The 19,003-nt window shown below is 49.7% G+C and overlaps 7 protein-coding genes and 1 non-coding gene across 8 annotated transcripts; 5 read left to right on the top strand and 3 right to left on the bottom strand.

The window, feature by feature from the left end:
• Nucleotides 1–2,261: 2,261 nt before the first annotated feature.
• On the top strand, nt 2,262–2,867 carry ASPGLDRAFT_51188 (uncharacterized protein). Its single transcript, XM_022547479.1, has one exon. It carries the CDS (start codon nt 2,482–2,484, stop codon nt 2,674–2,676), a length of 195 nt encoding a protein of 64 aa, XP_022397454.1. The 5' UTR covers nt 2,262–2,481; the 3' UTR covers nt 2,677–2,867.
• Nucleotides 2,868–3,645: 778 nt separating this feature from the next.
• On the bottom strand, nt 3,646–4,695 carry ASPGLDRAFT_134193 (uncharacterized protein; the record flags this gene model as incomplete). The annotated part of the gene is made up of 1 exon (XM_022541273.1): nt 3,646–4,695. One exon carries the CDS (start codon nt 4,693–4,695, stop codon nt 3,646–3,648), a length of 1,050 nt encoding a protein of 349 aa, XP_022397455.1.
• Nucleotides 4,696–5,316: 621 nt separating this feature from the next.
• On the top strand, nt 5,317–8,075 carry ASPGLDRAFT_134152 (putative APSES transcription factor (MbpA); the record flags this gene model as incomplete). Its single annotated transcript, XM_022541270.1, has 3 exons — nt 5,317–5,592; nt 5,659–7,339; nt 7,390–8,075. The coding sequence occupies 3 exons, from the start codon at nt 5,317–5,319 to the stop codon at nt 8,073–8,075; spliced, it is 2,643 nt and encodes an 880-aa protein (XP_022397456.1).
• Nucleotides 8,076–8,768: 693 nt separating this feature from the next.
• Nucleotides 8,769–11,705, top strand: ASPGLDRAFT_69205 (tetratricopeptide repeat protein; the record flags this gene model as incomplete). The annotated part of the gene is made up of 1 exon (XM_022549338.1): nt 8,769–11,705. The coding sequence occupies one exon, from the start codon at nt 8,769–8,771 to the stop codon at nt 11,703–11,705; it is 2,937 nt and encodes a 978-aa protein (XP_022397457.1).
• Nucleotides 11,706–11,795: 90 nt separating this feature from the next.
• ASPGLDRAFT_133965 (DUF890 domain protein) lies at nt 11,796–13,519 on the bottom strand (the record flags this gene model as incomplete). The annotated part of the gene is made up of 10 exons (XM_022541257.1): nt 11,796–12,212; nt 12,259–12,522; nt 12,572–12,662; nt 12,714–12,843; nt 12,890–12,963; nt 13,012–13,110; nt 13,159–13,169; nt 13,220–13,295; nt 13,346–13,393; nt 13,440–13,519. 10 exons carry the CDS (start codon nt 13,517–13,519, stop codon nt 11,796–11,798), a joined length of 1,290 nt encoding a protein of 429 aa, XP_022397458.1.
• Nucleotides 13,520–13,845: 326 nt separating this feature from the next.
• On the top strand, nt 13,846–17,267 carry pldA (putative phospholipase PldA). The gene is made up of 8 exons (XM_022550304.1): nt 13,846–14,113; nt 14,170–14,570; nt 14,636–14,788; nt 14,842–15,463; nt 15,516–15,776; nt 15,829–16,289; nt 16,347–16,892; nt 16,945–17,267. Exons 1-8 carry the CDS (start codon nt 14,053–14,055, stop codon nt 16,957–16,959), a joined length of 2,520 nt encoding a protein of 839 aa, XP_022397459.1. The 5' UTR covers nt 13,846–14,052; the 3' UTR covers nt 16,960–17,267.
• Nucleotides 17,166–17,277, top strand: ASPGLDRAFT_t140. The gene has a single exon. It is a non-coding gene; the product is annotated as a tRNA-Leu (tRNA).
• A 936-nt stretch (nt 17,278–18,213) lies between these two features.
• ASPGLDRAFT_830437 (uncharacterized protein) lies at nt 18,214–18,547 on the bottom strand. Its single transcript, XM_022550199.1, has one exon. It carries the CDS (start codon nt 18,436–18,438, stop codon nt 18,271–18,273), a length of 168 nt encoding a protein of 55 aa, XP_022397460.1. The 5' UTR covers nt 18,439–18,547; the 3' UTR covers nt 18,214–18,270.
• Nucleotides 18,548–19,003: the final 456 nt, after the last annotated feature.

Here is a 19,003-nt window from a genome sequence, read left to right on the forward strand (position 1 = left end):
CTGAGAGAGGCAATGTCGTTGGTATTTCTGGCGGAGGTATGCCGGCAATTGGTTGAATTCGCCCTCTTCAAAGTTAACAGTCTCAATTATATGTTGGGTCAAGAAATAAGGCCTGCGTTTCAATCAAGTAAAGAAAATGAAGATGTTACAGGCTATTCCCGAGCTTCTGCATTATATTGTTGGGCCAAATTTGCGAATATGAGGAGCAAACTACTAATTTGTGATAGTCTTTAAGGCATCGGGAAAATGTATATTTTTTTCAGGACACATCAGAGGTGTCTCCAGGGTAAACTGACAGACTCATGTCTATTAGTAAATGTACCTGTTGATAGCCTGTCTGTCACCTGTCTCTTTAGCTGCTGTATTGGACTATGTCCATGACAATCTTGCCCAGACAGCCATGGATTCCGCTCTCTTCCACAGCTCGACAAAGTCCATCAAATCCGTATCGATTGGCGAACTAAAGAGGTGGGATTGTTCCGTCAAGGGCTGACTGTCAATCCGTCTCCGATCCATGGGATGGAACTTACCATGCTCTCTAGGAAACACGTAGTGTCTGACTTCAACATCTCCCCAATACTCAAACGCGCAGCGGCACATCCATCTGCTTCGGTAATATTACCCTGTAACACCCAGATCCTCTCACAGAGCCATGAGACAAGTTCAAGATCATCAACTGTCCCTCACAGCAACGGTTGCGTCGTGTGCATGTGCGTCAAAACGAGACCGGGGATGATAATGCGGCCACTGAGGTCGTATTCCTTTTTCCCGGAATATTTTTCCCTCGATTGATCTGTATTACCCAAGTCGCGATTATGTCGCTCTCTAGGCGAATTGCCCCGTCGTTAATAACTCGTCGGGATGGGTCGACTGTGGACGATAGTTGCGTGTGTGTGCAACATAGTTCGATTCCAATGTATCAAAAATTCGTAGCGTAACAACCAAGGACCAAGGTAGAACTACTAAATATGAAGTCTTCTAAGGAGTAAAGGGCACACTGATTTCGAATACATTTTTGCGCAGACAATAGAGAACGCCGATATCCGGGAGCTGTCTTCCTCCCCCCGTTCTGTTCCGGTGACAAGACATTTCGATAACAGCGGGGTGGCCCTTTTAACAGCTTTTTTACCTAATTCAATTAACCTGCCAGCCAGCTATCACAATGTGTTAACTACGATTCTCGGTACAATGTCTTAGGCAAAACCGTTCCAATTGATGCACCTGCAACAAGACAGAAAACTGTTTTTACTGGCAGGGAGTATAGAATGAGATCTGTCTGTCAGATTCAGGTCACTTGACATTCACCTGACGCATGTTACTCTACTTGAGCGTGCCCAGCTCCGAGGCGCCTTGGTATCAATGCTCAACCAATACCACGATCAACAAGACGCGCCAGGTCGACCCAAACGGATAGAAAGCGACCATCTCTTACAAGGTTCGCAAAATGAAAGACTAGCTTGGAGGCCGCGGAAAGCCTATCGCCTTCGCCGTCCACAACCAATCTCACATCCCCAAATCCCCTCCTGACCTCGAGTGGATTGGCCTGGTGGGAAAATCAGTTCTGAACAAGAAAACAAGTCCAAAAGATAACGCCACCTCATGTAAGACTCTTCACCTTCAAGTATATTTGCTAAAGACTACCATTGGTAGGACGAATACTGGCTGAAAAGGGCAATATTCAGCCGGGAATCTGACGCCGGAGAAATCACTCGGCTCGTTCGATGATGATGATTGGATGTTTTAGTTTCTTCCCACTGCGTGTTTTTCTCTCATGTGCATTGGCAGTTCTGGCGGAGTTGGAGTCTGCGTATCCTACGGCCTGACCAAGTATGTGGTGCCGGAGGAGAAGGTGCCTGTTTTCTCGTGGGTGCAGGGGTGATGTAATCTTTTGAGGCAAACGGCAGAGGTTTCTAGTGCGGCGTATACGGTTACAGGACGAGGAGTGTCCATGGGGAGGGCTATATGGGCTGTCGAGGAGCTTATTGAAGATTAAATTTGGAAAGCCGTCTATTGTATTCCGTAGGGCTAAAAACGGATGAATGTGCATAAAACCGCGGTAAATGACTAATCTCCTTGCATAATATGCATAACCCATCTCGTTACAGCGAGGAATTGCTTATATTCGGAGTTCCCATAATCTCGTTAAAACGAATTTATTCGTTATATCGAGGTTTTACTAATTTCCCCCATTTAACGCGCGAAATCCGCGAGACTCGCGCTGAGGACTTCTAAAGCAATGACTATTGTTCAATTAGACGCGTCTATAGTACGAGATACTATCCCATCGATGAACTATTCGACGCTTCTTCTTCGCGATGGATCTATCAACAAGATTTGAGGTCAGTGATGCGTCTTGGGATCGGTAGAGCACGCGGCGGGCCCTTATTTACTGTCTTTTTTCTTCTTTCCTCCCAAATTCAACAACTACGCGTCACTTCATCCACTCTATTTCGTTCTACACTACCCTAACTAAAGCACAAAATGCCCAAAAGAAAATCCACAGAAACCACCGGCGACAATGCCGACGCTGCCCAAGAATCCCCGCAGCCAGAGCAGCAGGACATCCCCGAAATCGACAGCGAAAACGAACGCCTCGACTGGATCGACAACAACTACGACCAGGTCCGTCACAAGATCGATGCTTTCATCAGCAATGGCGAGATGAAAATCGGCTAGTTCCAAGATGCCATTAACGTGTCATCGCGCTCGTACTTGGGCTTTAAGATGGCTACTGAGGAAGTCAGACAACGGAGTACTCGGACACCACATAGAAATCTAGTAAAATCTGTGTCTTATTTACCACGTGTAGTTTAGCCACGAAATAATATGACAATGAAGTCAAAAAAGGAGCAATCTATACAATTGGCCCTTACAAGTTTTTCGGTAGTAGATTCGTTTAATTTACTTTGTCCGAGTACTCCGTTGTCCGACTTCCTCGGTGACCATCTTATGCGGCAGAAGGGTCGCGACAAGGGCTCCTCGTATTTGACGTATCTCAACGCAGCACGGTTCTTCAAAAAGCGGGAGTTGCAGGGGTTCAAGCCGCCAAGGAAGAGGGCGACGACTGCAGAGGATAAGACCAAGTACGATGTGTCTTCTGTTACGCTGCCTGGAGAGGAGGACCTGAAGGTTCCGGTTTACGATACGTGTGATGAGGTCCGGCGCAAGATCAGAAATCATATGCGTGATCTCATGGTCACGTAGGCGGGTTTTATACGCGATATCGCCAAGGCGGCTTATCCCAATGGCGAGAAGAAGCCCAGTTCGAAGACTATGCATGATTTTCTGGGAAAGAAAGGACGTATGGCCGGTAATATGAGTGGTGTGTTCTACGCGGCATGTCTTCTTTGAGAAGCTGCGCGTGCGGGATGAGAAGTCCAAGACCCAGTTCCGGGAGGAGATGGAGAAGGCTTGGGGGAGGAATGGTGTTGATATTGTACGCGGTTCTCATTTAGGCGTCTTATGTACCGCAGATAGGAGACCGGTGGAGGATGAGTATGGCAGGTTGCGTGTTGTACCCATATCTCACCTGCGAAGATAGTTATTACTTCTTTGCGTGATTCCATTGCCTATGTTCTATATAATAGCGCTAAAGAGGGAGATTGCCATATAATCGTTACCTGAACTAAAGGAGACCATATTATTCTACTCAGTGTTTGACTCCAGTATAGGCCTCCTGCTCTTTTGATTAGCCTTGGACTGCGAAATCAGTTTACCCTGCGGATCCACGTTCCCAAAGATCTCTGGGTCATCGTCCATAGGCAAAGACGTTTCCGCCATAGCCCTTACAGCAGTCCACGTGAAATCGTACTTCTGACTAACATCATTCCACAACATTCGAGGAACCAGACAGTCGATGCGTCGCCATAACCTCCGCATAAATCGCCGTGTGATGTTATGCGGTCGACCATCGACATACTCTCTGAACGTATGTCCTTTTTGTGGGCCATCCACCAAGAATCTCAAGTAGCTGTCCTCCTCCTCTTTGGGACTCTCTATCACCTTTCTCCGTTTCGGTGGCTCCCAATGCTGTTTCCCCGAAATTAACCCCTCCAGTATATCCAGCTCTTCCCCTGGTATTGGTGGAAGCAGACTCTTCAATGCTGCAGTGTACCAATTCTTCCTAATATTCCTCCGACGCACCGCAACAATTGGCCTCCCCCAACTATTCCCCTCGGGTATCCGTGGCTCGATGGACTTGATCTGCGGACGAACACGCAACTCATGGATAATCCCATGGGCATGCTGCGCCTTGAGCAATGCCCTCACAACCGACGGCGGCTCCCACCCATCATAGTACGCAAAAGGCTTATTGATCAGCTCGGCCACCTCCTGGCTGTCCACAGGAGTTTCGGGGGCAACCAATTTGCACAGTAATTCGTTCCGCCGTTTTCCCGTCCGTCCGTATGATAGCCGGAGTACATGCTCCAGTGCTTTGGTGTATCCTTCGTTTGCGCGTCGGAGGAGAGATAGTTGCTGTAATGCTGTTTTGCGGAGTTTGCGCTGGTGCTCTGCTTCTTGCTGTATTTGGGTGTTAAAGTAGTATCGACGGAATCTTTGCATCACATGGTCGCGCATATGTCCCTTTGCGATGGGGTCAGGGAGGTAGGAGCATTCGCGGAGTAAGGGTCGTAGGAGGTTCCGCCATTCTTCGGAGGGTATAGTAGTGTTCGGGGTGAATTTCGGAGTCCTCATCATGGCGGAATGAGAGAGGTACAGCGGATGAGTAGATATGACCAAAGAACTGTGATAGAAACCCTATCTTCCTCCCGGCAGCGTCTCAATTGATTGCGACACAGTCAACGCTGGTCAAAGACATCGGAATCGGAGGTGCGGCCCGAAAAGGAAATTGACGCAAAAGTCACGCGAAAGCGCCAAGCGCGAGACGCGACCCGACGAAACCCCGCGACTTTCACGGCCTCGATCTTCCCCGTTGCATGCACGATCCGAAAAACTGTCTATCTTACTGGTTGAGAGAAACAAAGAGATCGATTCCCTCTTTGAATATTTTGGACTGTGCCTTTTGCTTGGTTGGGCTTCCGCAGGACTTGTGAACCGTGCAGTTGCCCCTTCCGACAACGCGCCTTTCTTTTGCGCGCTCCGACGACTTCTCCGACATTCACTGCCTTAGGACAAGAGGTTGGTCCCCGCATGCTTAGGGAATACTACGAGGTGTTTTGTGATCGCTGACAGAATCGCATTGTTATTCCCAGGTCTCCAACCTACATGCGCTTTGTCTAAACCGATTGAGGACCTGACGAGACCGACCCGGAGATGGTTTCCAGCAATAACCCTGTTGGACGTCCAGGCCTTCCCATGTCATATTCGCAAAGTAGCATGGGGTCGACCAATGGCATGGCTTTTTCGCAATCGCAAATGGGTTCGTTCAACACTTCTCATTCCGTGGCATCAACTCCAAGAGCAACACCACCGCCCCCGAAGGGATCGCAACAGTCGACCATGTCGTTTAGCTATCCCAATGGCCACGGTATGCCTGCCAGTTCGAGGAGTAGTTATGGTGGATTCGATGAACCGAATGGCTTACCGTCAATATCAAACCTTCATGAAGACTTTAAGCCGCAAATATACAGGGTCTGACCCCTACACTTGTTCTATCTGTCCTGAGTGAAAATGCTAACTTTGCGCTCTTCGCTATAGGCTGTCTATTCCAATGTGCACGTTTATGAAATGGAAGTCAACGGAGTTGCGGTGATGAAACGTCGTGACGATTCATGGTTGAACGCTACTCAGATCCTTAAAGTCGCCGGCGTGGTCAAAGCTCGAAGGACAAAAACACTTGAGAAGGAGATTGCGGCCGGTGAACATGAAAAGGTCCAAGGTGGCTATGGTAAATACCAGGGTACTTGGGTGACCTTCCACAGGGGCGTGGATCTTTGTCGGGAATATCACGTCGAAGAGTTATTAAGACCGTTGCTCGAATACGATCCTGGCGCAAGTGGCACCGGTGGCTCCACGCACGATATTATGGATACTCCGACCAAGGAACAGGCGATGGCTGCGCAGCGCAAGCGGCTATACAGTGGCGTGGATGGCAATCGCAGCATGTCTCAACCACAACAGGGCACCTTTTTTCAGAACATCTCCCGCACCGCCGCTACAGCCGTCAATGCCATCAGCAAAGCCCGATTCGATTCCCCGACCGCCAGAGGAAATGTCAACAGACGGCCGAGCGTCATGCAAAAGTCATTCAACAGCGAGCCTCATATGCCGTTCAACGCTCAGCAGAGCATGTACAGCATAGCGTCCGATAATAGCTTCAACAACCATATGCAGAATGGCGGGCGATTACCACCTGTTGATAATTCAGGCCTTCATCACGAGGAATCCGCAGAACCCCCTCGCAAACGATTTAGATCTACCTCCCATCACGAGCAGTCGTTCGGGATTCACCAGGAGCCCTCAAATCTGTCGATGCACGAGCCGACACCAACAGAACCAAATGAATCATTTTACCAGGAAATGGATATCCCAGCTTCCATGGTGGATGGCCACCCGCGTCCCTCTGATCCTCTTCCTGCAGCTTCGACCCCTGAAAGGTTCCAAAAGACGAAACTCATCATGACCCTGTTCCTAGACAAGCGGACGAAGGATTTCTCGAACCATCCGGCCTTGGTCCAACTTTCCAACGAAGACCTGGAGATTCCTCTTGACGAGTATCAGAACAATGCACTCCACTGGGCCGCGATGCTTGCTCGCATGCCCCTTGTCCACTCGCTCATTCAGAAGGGCGTGAGCATCTACCGTGTGAACGGTGCAGGGGAAACAGCCCTGCAAAAGTCTGTTGGGACAAGAAACAACTTGGATTACCGGAGCTTCCCTCGCTTACTACAAGTACTTGCGCCAACGATCGACATGGTTGATTACAGTGGGCGGACAATCCTACATCACATTGCAGTGATGGCGGCAACAGGAGGCGGAGGCCATGTGTCGGCTAAGCACTACTTGGAGGCCCTACTCGAGTTTATTGTTCGTCATGGTGGTTCGACAGTCAATGCGCATGCCCCCAATGGGACTGTCGAAAATGGCCAAAATGGTCCAATCACGGGTGAAGTCATAACACTCGGACGCTTCATTTCTGAGATTGTCAATTTACGGGATGACCAAGGAGATACTGCACTCAACCTGGCTGGACGTGCACGCTCTGTTCTCGTACCCCAGCTCTTGGAAGTGGGAGCAGACCCTCACATTCCGAACCACACCGGTCTCCGGCCTGCAGACTATGGTGTTGGTGTTGATATGATAGAGGGCAATTCCCAGGCGAACAAGGGAGACTCTTTTACGGATCAGCTTGCTAAGACCAAGAAGGAGATCTTAGATGGTAGGTTATCTTCTTTTTCATCCTTTGTTTCCAATGCTAACTGCAATTAGCAACGTTGTCTCAAGTCACCACAATGGTACAAGAGGCATTAGGCGGTCTTGACCATGAACTCGCTTCAAGTCTAACTCAGAAACAAGAAAAGTTCGATCATTGGCATTCAAGGATCCGTGAGACCGCAAAGGCTCGGCAAATCGAGCAAAAGGGGCTCGATGATCTCAAACGCAAGGGTACTGATCGTATTGAGCTTGACCGGCGGATCAGGAACCTCGAACGTTCATTAGAAGACTTCTATACAGTCCTCAAGGATAAGCGCGGGGAATCGCTTGACCTGTCAAAGATGGCGGCCGTCGGAGATGCGGATAAAGAGTCGGGTGTTGGTATCGAAGAATTCGAGTCCATCTTCCCTGAATCGTTCGATCCAACAGCTGGGTTATCTGAAAAGCAATCTGCATATCTCGCTTCCTTGCCTTCCCCCGAGGTCCTGCGGAAGCGGATCGGTTGCTACCAGGGAGTGAATGATGAACTGTTGGCAGAGGTAGAACGTCTCAAGTCCAAGAATGTGGTCTTGGGACAGAATTACCGTCGAATGGTCATGGCCTGCACCGGGTGGTCAGCTGAGCAAGTCGATGAAGCCGCTGAGGGATTGACACAGTGCGTCAAGGAGCTGAACGACAATCCGGTTCCGGAAGATGAGGCAATCGAGATTTTGATGCGAGACCGGGGGCAAGACTGGTGATGCTCGTCTACCTGTGGCATTTTGAAACTTTACGATCTATCTTGTTGTATAATGGTTGGGTTTTGTGAATTTTTGGATGGTCTATATGGGATATTATTGTATATTTTAGCATTCGTGGAGTTGATGTTTCTTTCTTGCGTTCGCGAGGCGTTTTATGCATTCGATGTCTGTCTTTGCAGATACCCCAGGAACAATCTAATGTGTTTATCTTCCTTTTGGATACGTCAGTCCTTCTACGCATCAGAACATGATGTGGAGTTGAATCATCTTCATGTGAGATTTCCATTTTCTATACACTTCTACCGAGAACCACCTGGAGCTGTGTGTTGGTGAAAAAGTGCGTGTCTAATCTTTTTTTGCGGAGATGACAAACGTCTTCTTGACTGTTATTGTTACTGCCACGGCTCTTCGTCAGCCCCACCGCCCTCCGAAAATTCTCTTATCGATAAAAAAAAATTAGAAAGCGGCGGGGTCTGGGAAGGCTTCATTTGAGATTCTTGTTCTGTGTATACTTTTGTTATTGCTCATTTTGCTGGCAGGGGCTCAAAAAATACTGTCAGATTGCCATATAGCATGCAGTAGGTTGCGGTCACCCATTCGCTTTGCGTCGTTCCACGTTGTTTGGTGTACCTTAACGCTTGATACCCCACATTCGTCCTTCTTTTTGTCTTGAAGAGAACCAAAGATTCGAAAATGGCTGAGACGACTTCATTCCCAGCATCGTTGAACACCCTGTTCGACGATGCATCGCTCAAGGGCCAGTATGAGCCCGTCCGCTTGGTCGATGCAGAGGTGGTCCCGATCCTCGAACTGCCGCTTGCAAAAGAGGTGTTTGGCCAGACTCCCTCTGATGAGGATGCCATCAAGAAGGTATCCAGCGGTGAAACGTCCTACACTACTTTCATGACCGAGAAGACAAAGTCCGTTGCCCAGTCGCAAACAGGGGAGAAACGCTCGCAATTACTGCATATCGGCCTCGCGGCTCTCTTTTCCTTTTTGCAGTCCAACGTCACGGGACCTGCATTGAAATTCAAACCGGCAGATGTTATCCTTCCGTCAGCTCTGCGGTCTGAAGTGGCTACTCTCCGTGGTGTTCGGGACCAGATCATCCGTGGGCTTACCGTGGATGGAGAGGCAGCGTACAAGCTGACTCCCAACGTGGAGCTGTTTGCTGTTGCTAAGGCCATATTGGATGCTGACGTCTTGGTGACTGATGGCCCCGTCGTCGCAAGGACTGCTCGGATGCGTGTCAACTTCCTGCACCAGAAGATGCTTTCGGAAGTTACCAGTACATTGCAGGATGTTATCTACCAGGATCTGGATGAGCTGTCGAAGGTGCTGCTTGGTGGGGGTTCCACGTCTACCCCGCAAGAGAAGGGCCGCTTCTTGCTCGAGAGGGCTACAATTCATACTCACCATGGATTCGACGCTAAGGCCCGTGCGGACCTTGAGCGTGCTGCTGCAGAGAGACATTTCGAGTTCGCGTTGACTGGACGGATGGGAAAGAGGACCAAGTTCCAGGACCGTGACATCAGTCAGCTGGTGATTCTGGCTAAGAGTGCAGACGACAACACAACTACAGAGAGCGCTGCCCCGGAGTCTGAAAAGAAGGATGACTCGCAACCTGCTGGTCCGAAGAACCTTGACTTGAACGACGATACCCTTCTGGAGTCTATTTCTTTCACCAAGGAGCCAGAATCTCAGGAGGAGAAGTCGATGACAGTTCAGGATGAATCCGGTCTTTCTCCTACGCTGGCCTCGATTGATGCTGGCGACCAGCCGATTCTCGACGCCGTCGACTCTTCCATTCTGCTTGCACTGGTGTCAGCAATTACAAACACTACGCCTGAGAACGGTCTGACCCGCGAGGAAACCCAACCCTACGCCACCCGTGTCCTTGAGGGTGGCAGCTCGAACTGGCAAGTGTATACGCAGGCATTGTTGCTCCGCAGTCGGATCGAGGGTTACCGGACACGAACAGTTGAGAGAGCCGTCCTGCAGATGCAAGCTCTTGTGGATCAGGTCATTGCAGACACCGCTAGCCTCAACGCACAAACTGGAGAAGAATCTACCGAGGAACCCTCAACATTCCTTCCCAGACCCGAAAAGTCCGAATCGGCATCCGCTGCTGAACGACTCGAGTACATCTGGCTCTTGAGCTTCTCGACAAGATGGGATCTCGAAGCTGAACTTGCCAAGCGCTGGGTTGACCTTGGAGGCTTGCGAACCGCACTTGAAATCTACGAACGCCTTCAAATGTGGGCCGAGGCTGCCCTTTGCTACGCCGCTACAGAGAGAGAAGAAAAGGCCAGGCAGATGATTCGCGGACAGCTTTACGAACCCACCAATAAAGATGAACCAGCAGGCGACAACGAGACATTCGAGGGCCCAGAATTGTCTCCCCTCCCCGCAAACGCACCCCGCTTGTTCTGTATCCTGGGTGACATCGACACGGACCCAGCCATGTACGAGCGCTCGTGGGAGGTCTCTGGTCAACGCTACGCCCGTGCCCAGCGTTCTCTGGCCCGTCACTATCTCACCATGAAGCCGCCGGCGCTGGAGAAGGCAGAAGAGGCGTACCGCAAGAGTCTTCACATCAACCGCATCAACCATGGCGCATGGTTCGCCCTGGGCTGTGTCCAGCTGGAGCTTAAACGCTGGGAAGACGCCGTTGACTCGTTCGCCCGCACCGTTCAGCTCGAAGAAAGCGACGCAGAGGCATGGAGTAACCTGGCAGCAGCCATCCTCCGAACCTCCAAGCCCGCCGACGACACATCCGAGGACCCCGTCGCAAACCCACCAGCAGAAGCTAATGCTGACGCCGACGCCGATTACGAAACCACGCCCGCACCAGCGCCCCAAGACCCCTTCAGGCGCAAGCGCGAAGCCCTCACGGCCCTCCAACGCGCCGCCCAACTCAAGCACGAAGACCCCCGCATCTGGGACAACGTCCTCACCGTCGCAGCATCGATCCCACCACCTTACACGCCGTTCCGCGACGTCATCAATGCCCAACGCCGGCTCATTGAGTTCCTCGGCCCCAAGAAGGGCGAGAAGAGCATCGACCATCCTATCCTGGGCATGCTCGTCGACCACCTCGCCACGGTCTATGACTACGAAGACCTCCTCATTAACGTGGACGAGCAGGATCCTAATTCCGAACGCGTCATTCGCAGCGGTACTATCCCCGGACAGATCCTCTCGCTGATCGACAATTCCGTTGTCCCGCTTATCACGCACTCCCCCTCGCTGTGGCTCCTCGTTGCTCGCGTCGAACACTTCCGCAACCAACCCAGCAAAGCCTTCGAAGCGCACGAGAAAGCATGGCGCGCGACCGTCGCCTCCTCCGCGCAGGGCGCGTTCCAAATGGGCGATGAGAAGAAGTGGTTGGATGTCGTTAGGGCGACTGAACGCCTGGTGCGCGATGGTTACGCCAAGTACGGACCTATGGATAAGGAAGGACAGGCTGAGAATGAGGATGGGGAGAGCGAGATGGTCGCGAAGGATTGGCGGTTTAAGTCCAGGAGTGCTGTTAGGGGAATCCTGGGCAAGGGGAAGGATTTCTGGGAGGATAGTGAGGGGTGGAGTCGGTTGAAGGAGTTGCAGAGTGAGGTTGGGACTGGTTCGTAAAAGTTTGCTTTGCTTTGGTTAATGAGTATATGCGATGTGAATACGAGTTTTCTTTCGTTTTGTATTGGTGTATAACATGATAGATCGTTGTTACCTCCCCTCAAGCTTTCTCTTCAACATTCCAACGAAACTCTCAAATAGAACGGAATCCGTCCCCCTCAACCACCGCACCACAACCTTTGTCCTCGTCTCCGAAATCCCATCTAACTTCAACTGCACCTTAAACCCCAGCGCTGCATGACCCTCGTCAATCTCCATCCTATGTTTCTCCGCAGCCTCGGGGTTCTGCATCTTCCTCCGCGCCTGTCGAGACCAGACATTCTCTTTTGCGAAGCCGATACCCGTGCTAAGGTTCTGGCGCCAGTGCCATTGGATCGGAAGGGCGGTGAGTTCTGTGTCTAGTTTGGAGCAGAGGTCGTCGATTGAGGTGTTGGATAGTACGAGTGTGGATTCGGAGGGGAAGGGGAGGAGGTGTTTGGGAAAGCTGGTTATGCCGCGGGCGACATTCTACTAATAATCAGTATCATCCATGCGAACGGAAGAGTCGACGTACCATTGCCGGACGTAGATCGGTCCATGACCATGCAACTGCCCACCGTCGAGTCTTTGAGCCTTGGATGAATTCTGTGACGGCGTAGTTATGGTTGTTGTGGCTGATTAATTTCTCGGCGACCAGAGAGACACTACTTAATTTCCCGAGCATGGTGGTGTACCATAAGACTTTCTCGCGAAGCTGGATGCTTTCTTCGATCATTCGCGTGACGAAATCAAGCTCACCTCCGGAGGTGACCATCTCGACTTCTGCTCCTGTGCATGCCTGCAACTCTTTAGTCTCTTGCTCTAATAAAGGCGATGTCGTGACGTACTGAAAACGGTGGTCTCTCTTTCGCCTCTGCAGAAGCAATCAATTCATCGCGCGATGCGTAAAATGGAGGGTTGCACATGGTAAAATCAAGGCTATCCATGTCAGCGATAAGGTTAGAAATCTCCGGTCCGTGTTGTACAAACCGTACAACTCCCGATTGCTTAAACGGGATGAGTTCGCTGTTGGAGTCTGTTTTGGTTATTTGAATCCGCGATTCGAGTCCGTTTGCAGATACCGTTCTTGTGGCAGTTTGGATGTTTCCATCATCGATATCTGTTTTGTGAGCCTCTGATTCGATACACAGGGCGCGACTGCTTACCTGTAGCCATAAATTTCCAACTTGGCCTCAAGGCGCATCCAAGAAGTGGATAGATACTACAGCATCCTGTTCCTCTATGCGTGCATCAGCAAATATTAATTATCGGGGGACTGGAGAAATACATGTCAAGCCCTGTAACGTCGCGGTCAGGGTCATAGTCATCACGATACTCGTCTCCGGTGGTATCTAACAAGTCTTGCAGCCACAGGATATAATTCAATCTACCAAAGTTAGACGGTGAGCTAATCTATATTCTTCCAATGATATACCTGTTAGGCACCTGATACAATGAATTAGCAAACGAAATTCAGTGGTGGAGATATGGCATACTGGCGGACACAATCTGTTCTCGGGAATGTCGACTTCCAGATCGAAGTCTTGTTTCAATAGACTCTTGGTCAACTGCCTACCGCCAGTCAGCCACCATGTCGGCGAGTCCGATGTCTCAATTCGTACCGCACTGCATCCGGGTCGGTAAAATCCAATTGTCCATTTGGTTTCACACTGGCAGAGTCAGTCATAGATAGTCACACGACCACGGACAGCATACTATTTAGCAAACTCCGGTGACTGCAACGAAAGCGCCGTGAAATCGACATCATTCTTGTAAATATTGCGCGCGGCTCTCATAGTGTTCGTATGTTCTGTAAAGTCATCAGCAGCCAAGACAAGTAAATTGTCATTTTCCCTCCTACCACGGGCCCTTGTGGGTCAAGCCCTAATAAGTGTTAGCAGACCCAGAAGTCTGAGCCAATCTCGTCCAGGAAGGCAGATCGCAAAGTTAGTTGGCTACGGAGTACGTACAGCGGCAGAGCCATTGAGTGGTTCTGCTTAAGGCACTGGGGGCGGACAAGGCCCGAAAAACCGGCAATTAGCACACCGCTCACCGCTAATAAAAGGGCTAGATGATGTCAGGGCGGGGGGTAACTAAACACGTGTTGGGCAAACAATAACCTCCGATTTCCCCTCCGCTTTGTTTTATCGCTACCGCCAGTTACTCGTCTGACCCGTCAGGGTCGTACATAACGTTGGCTTTCGTTCATAAACCCTACATAGCCCTGCTGCAACCTCTCTTGCATACATATTCTGTCATTCGTTGGACTCCACCTGCTGTGCGCCGTCGTTAAGTCTGACAGTGGGACAACCCCTCGGGAACGGCCACCATGAATAAACTCAAATCTATGATCGAGCAGAAGGTAGACAACTTGGAGGAGCAATTCAAAGGTTGGAGAGAGCTAATTGATACAAAATCAAACTTTACTGATCGGAATTGTGGACAGACACCGGTTTCCACGATGCCAGAGCCCAGGCCCACCACATGAAGCACAAGTTCGGAAAATTCTTCAACGTCCTTAATCCCAACCACCGCCATGACGAAGAGCACGAGCAAGCGACTGACAAGAAGCGAACTGACATTGCGGAGTCTCATCGATTCGAGTCCTACGCTCCAATTCACGAGAACAACAACCTCAAGTGGTATGTCGATGCTCTGGACTATCTCTGGGCGGTCTCGATTGCGCTCGACCAGGCCCAGGAGGTCATCTACCTGGAGGACTGGTGGATCTCGCCGGAATTGTTCTTGCGGAGACCCCCATTCGACAATCAAGAATGGCGTTTGGATCAAATTCTCAAGCGGCGAGCTGAGGCTGGTGTGAAGATTTACATCATTGTATACAAGGAGGTTAGCAGATATTGGCTTCAACGTGCCAATTGCGGATGGCTGACGGCTGATGGATTCTCACTTAGGTCAACCAAGCGCTTACTTGCAATTCGGCCCATACCAAGCATGCCTTGGAAAGCCTCTGTCCCGAAGGAAGCCCTGGTTATAAAAACATCAAGGTCTTGCGCCATCCGGACCACAACATCTTCGAGAATGCAGCAGACATGACCCTCTACTGGGTATGTATTGAAAGAAAGTTGATTCAAATGAACACAGTATTAACCGTTGCTAGGCTCACCACGAAAAATTCATCGTCATTGATTACGCCTTGGCTTTCATTGGTGGTATCGATTTGTGCTTCGGACGATGGGACGCTCATCAGCACCCCTTGGCTGACTGTCATCCCTCGAACTTCAAAAACGACATTTTCCCCGGTCAGGAATTCAACAACAACCGCATCATGGACTTCCAGAGTGTGGCGCAGTGGCAGAGCAATGAGATTAGCAAGTCAGAATACGGCCGTATGCCATGGCATGACGTTGGCATGGGTCTGATCGGCGACTGTGTATACGATATCGCCGAGCATTTCGTCCTCCGTTGGAACTTCGTTAAGCGAGACAAGCACAAGCGGGATGAAAAAGTGGACTGGCTTATGCTCGAGGGACGCACTGGCGAAGACGAAGACCTCGTCGCGGTTCAGCGTCCGAAATTCCCCTGTGGTGATTATGTTCAACATCCATTCAGGCCATTAAACACCAAGCCTCGCGGAAGACAGGGCTCCGTGAGGGCACAGATTGTGCGCAGCAGTGCCGATTGGAGCAGTGGTATTTTGCTCGAGCATAGTATCCAAAATGCTTACATTGAGATCATTCGCAACGCGAAGCATTTCGTCTACATCGAAAACCAGTTCTTCAGTATGTCACGCATACAGGCCACTCGAGAGCATCTTGCTAACATAACCACCAGTCACCGCTACGGGTGAGCACCAGGCGCCTGTTCACAATGTTATTGGAAGCGCGATTGTCGAAGCTTGTGTCAGGGCTGGTAAAGAGGGAAGAAAGTTCAGGGTCATCATTTTGATCCCTGCTATTCCTGGTTTTGCCGGTGACTTGAGACAGGTTGAGGCGACCGGTACTCGGGCGATCATGGACTATCAATACAAGTCGATCTGCCGTGGTGAACACTCAATCTTTGGACAGATCAAGGCGCAGGGCGTTGACCCGACACGTAAGTCACCAGCTATTTTTTTTTTTTTTTTTGCGTTGCTGACAGATAACAGAGCACATTTTCTTCTTCAACCTGCGTGCATACGATCGTATCAACAAGACCCCTGCTCTGCTGAAGCTTGAGGAGGATGCCGACGTATCTTACCATGATATCCAGCGTGGTATTGCCGAGACGATCATGAGTGACAGTGTCCACCCTGCAATTGGCAAGGAGGGCGACAAGGGCGAACGAGACTACGAGACTGGGGCTGGTGAAATTGAAGAGAAGATTGAACGGTTGCACAAGTTCGAGCAGCGGCTCGAGGCTCGCGAGTCTGACGAAGGACTGTTCAGCAAAGACACGGTTGCCCACACCACCATGTTGAATGGGGGTAAAATGTCCGACGAGGCTTGGCAGGGTGACCCGGAGGGTGAGAAGGACAACTTTGTCCAGGAAGAACTCTATATCCACGGTAAAGTGTGTATCGTGGATGACCGGGTCGCTATCTGTGGTAGTGCGAACATCAACGATCGAGTAAGTTTTCTCGTCTGAAACTATACAGTGTGGATGTGCGTGAACTAACAATTGCAGTCGCAACTCGGATTCCATGACAGCGAGCTCGCCATCGTTATGGAGGATGAAGATCTCATGGACAGCTGGATGGACGGCAAGCCATACAAGGCAGGACGCCACGTTGCCACCCTCCGACGAGAGCTGTGGAGAGAACACCTGGGACTGCTTCCGGCCCAGGACTATGACGCCTCGCGGGAACCCAACGCGCAGCCCCCAGGCGTCTGCCCCAACAAGATCCTGGAGGGTCCCGAGAACGACTTCGTCGCGGATCCCCTGGGTGAGCGACTCTGGGATATGTGGACTGGTCGGGCCACTGTCAACACGGAGGTGTTCCGGTTGCTCTTCCGCGCTGATCCTGACGACAACATCCGGACGTTTGAGGACTATGATAAGTTCTCGCCTAAGGGCTCGAAGCAGGGCCATCTGTTCGATCCTTTCCAGCCGGTTACGCAGGTTCGCGAGCAGCTTGACAAGATCAAGGGACATCTTGTCTGGATGCCACTTGATTTCTTGAAGGATGCTGAAATGGCTGAGCCTGGTTTGCAGGTGAACCAGATTACTGAGGTGAGTTGTAATATCACTTGTGCTTATTGGACAAGACTAACATAAATTTCAGAGTATCTACACGTAAACGGGATGACGAATTTTTGGATATGGAAAAGATCTGATGATATATATTGTTTTGATGTTATTTACGATTTTTATATACCACATACCTCCTTTTCGGATTTATCTATTGATGTCACGATAGTTCTACGAGAAAATGAAAGTGAATGTCGCGTCCAATCGGTCTAGGCCTATGATGAAATCAATGAGTGACTCAGTATCTCAACAAATGGCAAGATGGCCGAGCGGTCCAAGGCGTCAGGTTAAGGTTACCTTAACTCACAACTTCTCGAAGTTTCCTGATCTCCGACAGGGGGCGTGGGTTCGAATCCCACTCTTGTCAGTTATTTTTTGTTTTTTTTTTTTTTGGTTTTTTAAACCTCTCTTTTAGCAATTTAGCTAATTTGTTTTTTTATTTCTTTTTTATTGGAAGTACTAAGAATTAATTATACGTGTAAGCAGTAGAAGAGTCGATATGATATATATTCTTGGCCGTGCAGGACAAGTTACAAGATATCCATTCGAATATATTTAATTATCCCTGAACTCCCCTAAACCACGAAACTTTTTAAGATTCATGTTTTGTACCACAAGCCTCGAAACACGGACACAACCGAGTCCAATGCGATGTCGCACAAGCCCAGAGTACAGACAACAAAAGTAACATAACAGCTCAAAATAGATTAACTGATTTGATTGCTCATTAATGTCTATGCATAGTGTAGTGTATCTCAATTTAGCCCAGTCCAATGATTCCCAAAACGCCATGAAACTCCCCCGAAAAAAGAAACAGAAAAAAGAAATAAGAATGCATCGCAGATTAACACCTTGACCATAACCGGAACCCCGAGCTTGCAATGCGACGCGACGCGATGCAACGAAATGAAATGAAACAGAACGAAACAAAACGAAACAAAATAAGAAAACAACACAACACGATATAGCATAGCAGCACAAACAGTCGCACGAAAGGAATGCAGCGGATCAGTCATTATTAATGTAGCGCTCGAATTGAGGTAGCGCGCGAGTGTAGGACGGTTTGTTGTTGTCGTTCAGTACGTGTATGTGTATGGTAGGACGCCGATTAACACCAATGCCGTTCAGCCAGGGTATGAGATCCTGCTGTGATTCGTAAAAAGATATTAAGTGTCGAGTTGAAGTAGTAGCTAGAAAGTAGTCCGTTCGTGGAGAATGTGAGATAGAGACGGAATGCAGGTTGAGGGCGTAGCGAGCGTGGTCTAGTCTAGGGCATATCTGGGGAACGAGTCAGTCATTGCTCCATAGATAGGTGGTTGTTTTCATTGGAGATAGCAACATACCGAAACATGTATGTTTATTATGACTTGGACTGGTGGCAGCTGTGGCAGCGAACGTAGCCACAGATCTTGCAGAGCCAGACGGCCGTGAATGGACCGCCGGTGCAGTCATGGCAGTGCCAGGTGAGAATGTTGCCGTTGCTGGCCTGGGTGATGGCAAAGGAGTGACCGGAGCATTGGTTCGCCATTGTATAGGTTTGAGTAGGCGTGGATAAGGTTTGTTTAAGTAAAGTGTGGAGAGGAAAGAAGTAGATAGTAGAGATAGCGTATTAGAGAAGATAGGATTGAATAGGATTGAATGGTCGAGAAGACTGAAGTTGTTGTGATGATGATGAGACCTGGGGAGATTCTTTCATCATATATATACTCGAGAACACAGGTATGGCCAGGATTAGATTCCATGAACCTATACCGAAATGGATATTGTTGGACACAGCACAACCCGGAGAGACCGTCCCTGGTCAGTGGTACATAGACAGAAGGTCCAGACCGCCAGGATGGGAGGTTCAATGAAGCTGGAGAATGGGGAATAACACGATGCACATAGCCGAGGGTGTTCAAAGCGTTTGGATGGAAAGAAAATAGAGGAGATATGGAAGATGATGGATATATCAATTGGGTTGTGGACCGTGGATTCCGGGGCGATGGACCCGATATATTTAGCAACGATTATTGGAATGCATATCGCGATCTTTGGGTGCGAGAAAAAAAAAAAAAAAAAAAAAAAAAAAAAAAAAAAAAAAAAAAAAAAAA

Source organism: Aspergillus glaucus (assembly GCF_001890805.1).
Source record: "Aspergillus glaucus CBS 516.65 unplaced genomic scaffold ASPGLscaffold_22, whole genome shotgun sequence".
In the NCBI taxonomy this organism is placed as follows: Eukaryota; Fungi; Ascomycota; class Eurotiomycetes; order Eurotiales; family Aspergillaceae; genus Aspergillus; species Aspergillus glaucus.

Excerpts from the sequence above, each read along its gene's own strand:
- ASPGLDRAFT_51188 (XM_022547479.1), top strand. The coding sequence starts at position 2,482 with ATGCCCAAAAGAAAATCCACAGAAACCACCGGCGACAATGCCGACGCT.
- pldA (XM_022550304.1), top strand. The coding sequence starts at position 14,053 with ATGAATAAACTCAAATCTATGATCGAGCAGAAGGTAGACAACTTGGAG. Across the intron at positions 14,114-14,169 it reads CTTGGAGGAGCAATTCAAAG|ACACCGGTTTCCACGATGCC; the intron begins GTTGGAGAGAGC and ends AATTGTGGACAG. Across the intron at positions 15,777-15,828 it reads GCAGGGCGTTGACCCGACAC|AGCACATTTTCTTCTTCAAC; the intron begins GTAAGTCACCAG and ends GACAGATAACAG.
- ASPGLDRAFT_830437 (XM_022550199.1), bottom strand. The coding sequence starts at position 18,438 with ATGGCGAACCAATGCTCCGGTCACTCCTTTGCCATCACCCAGGCCAGC.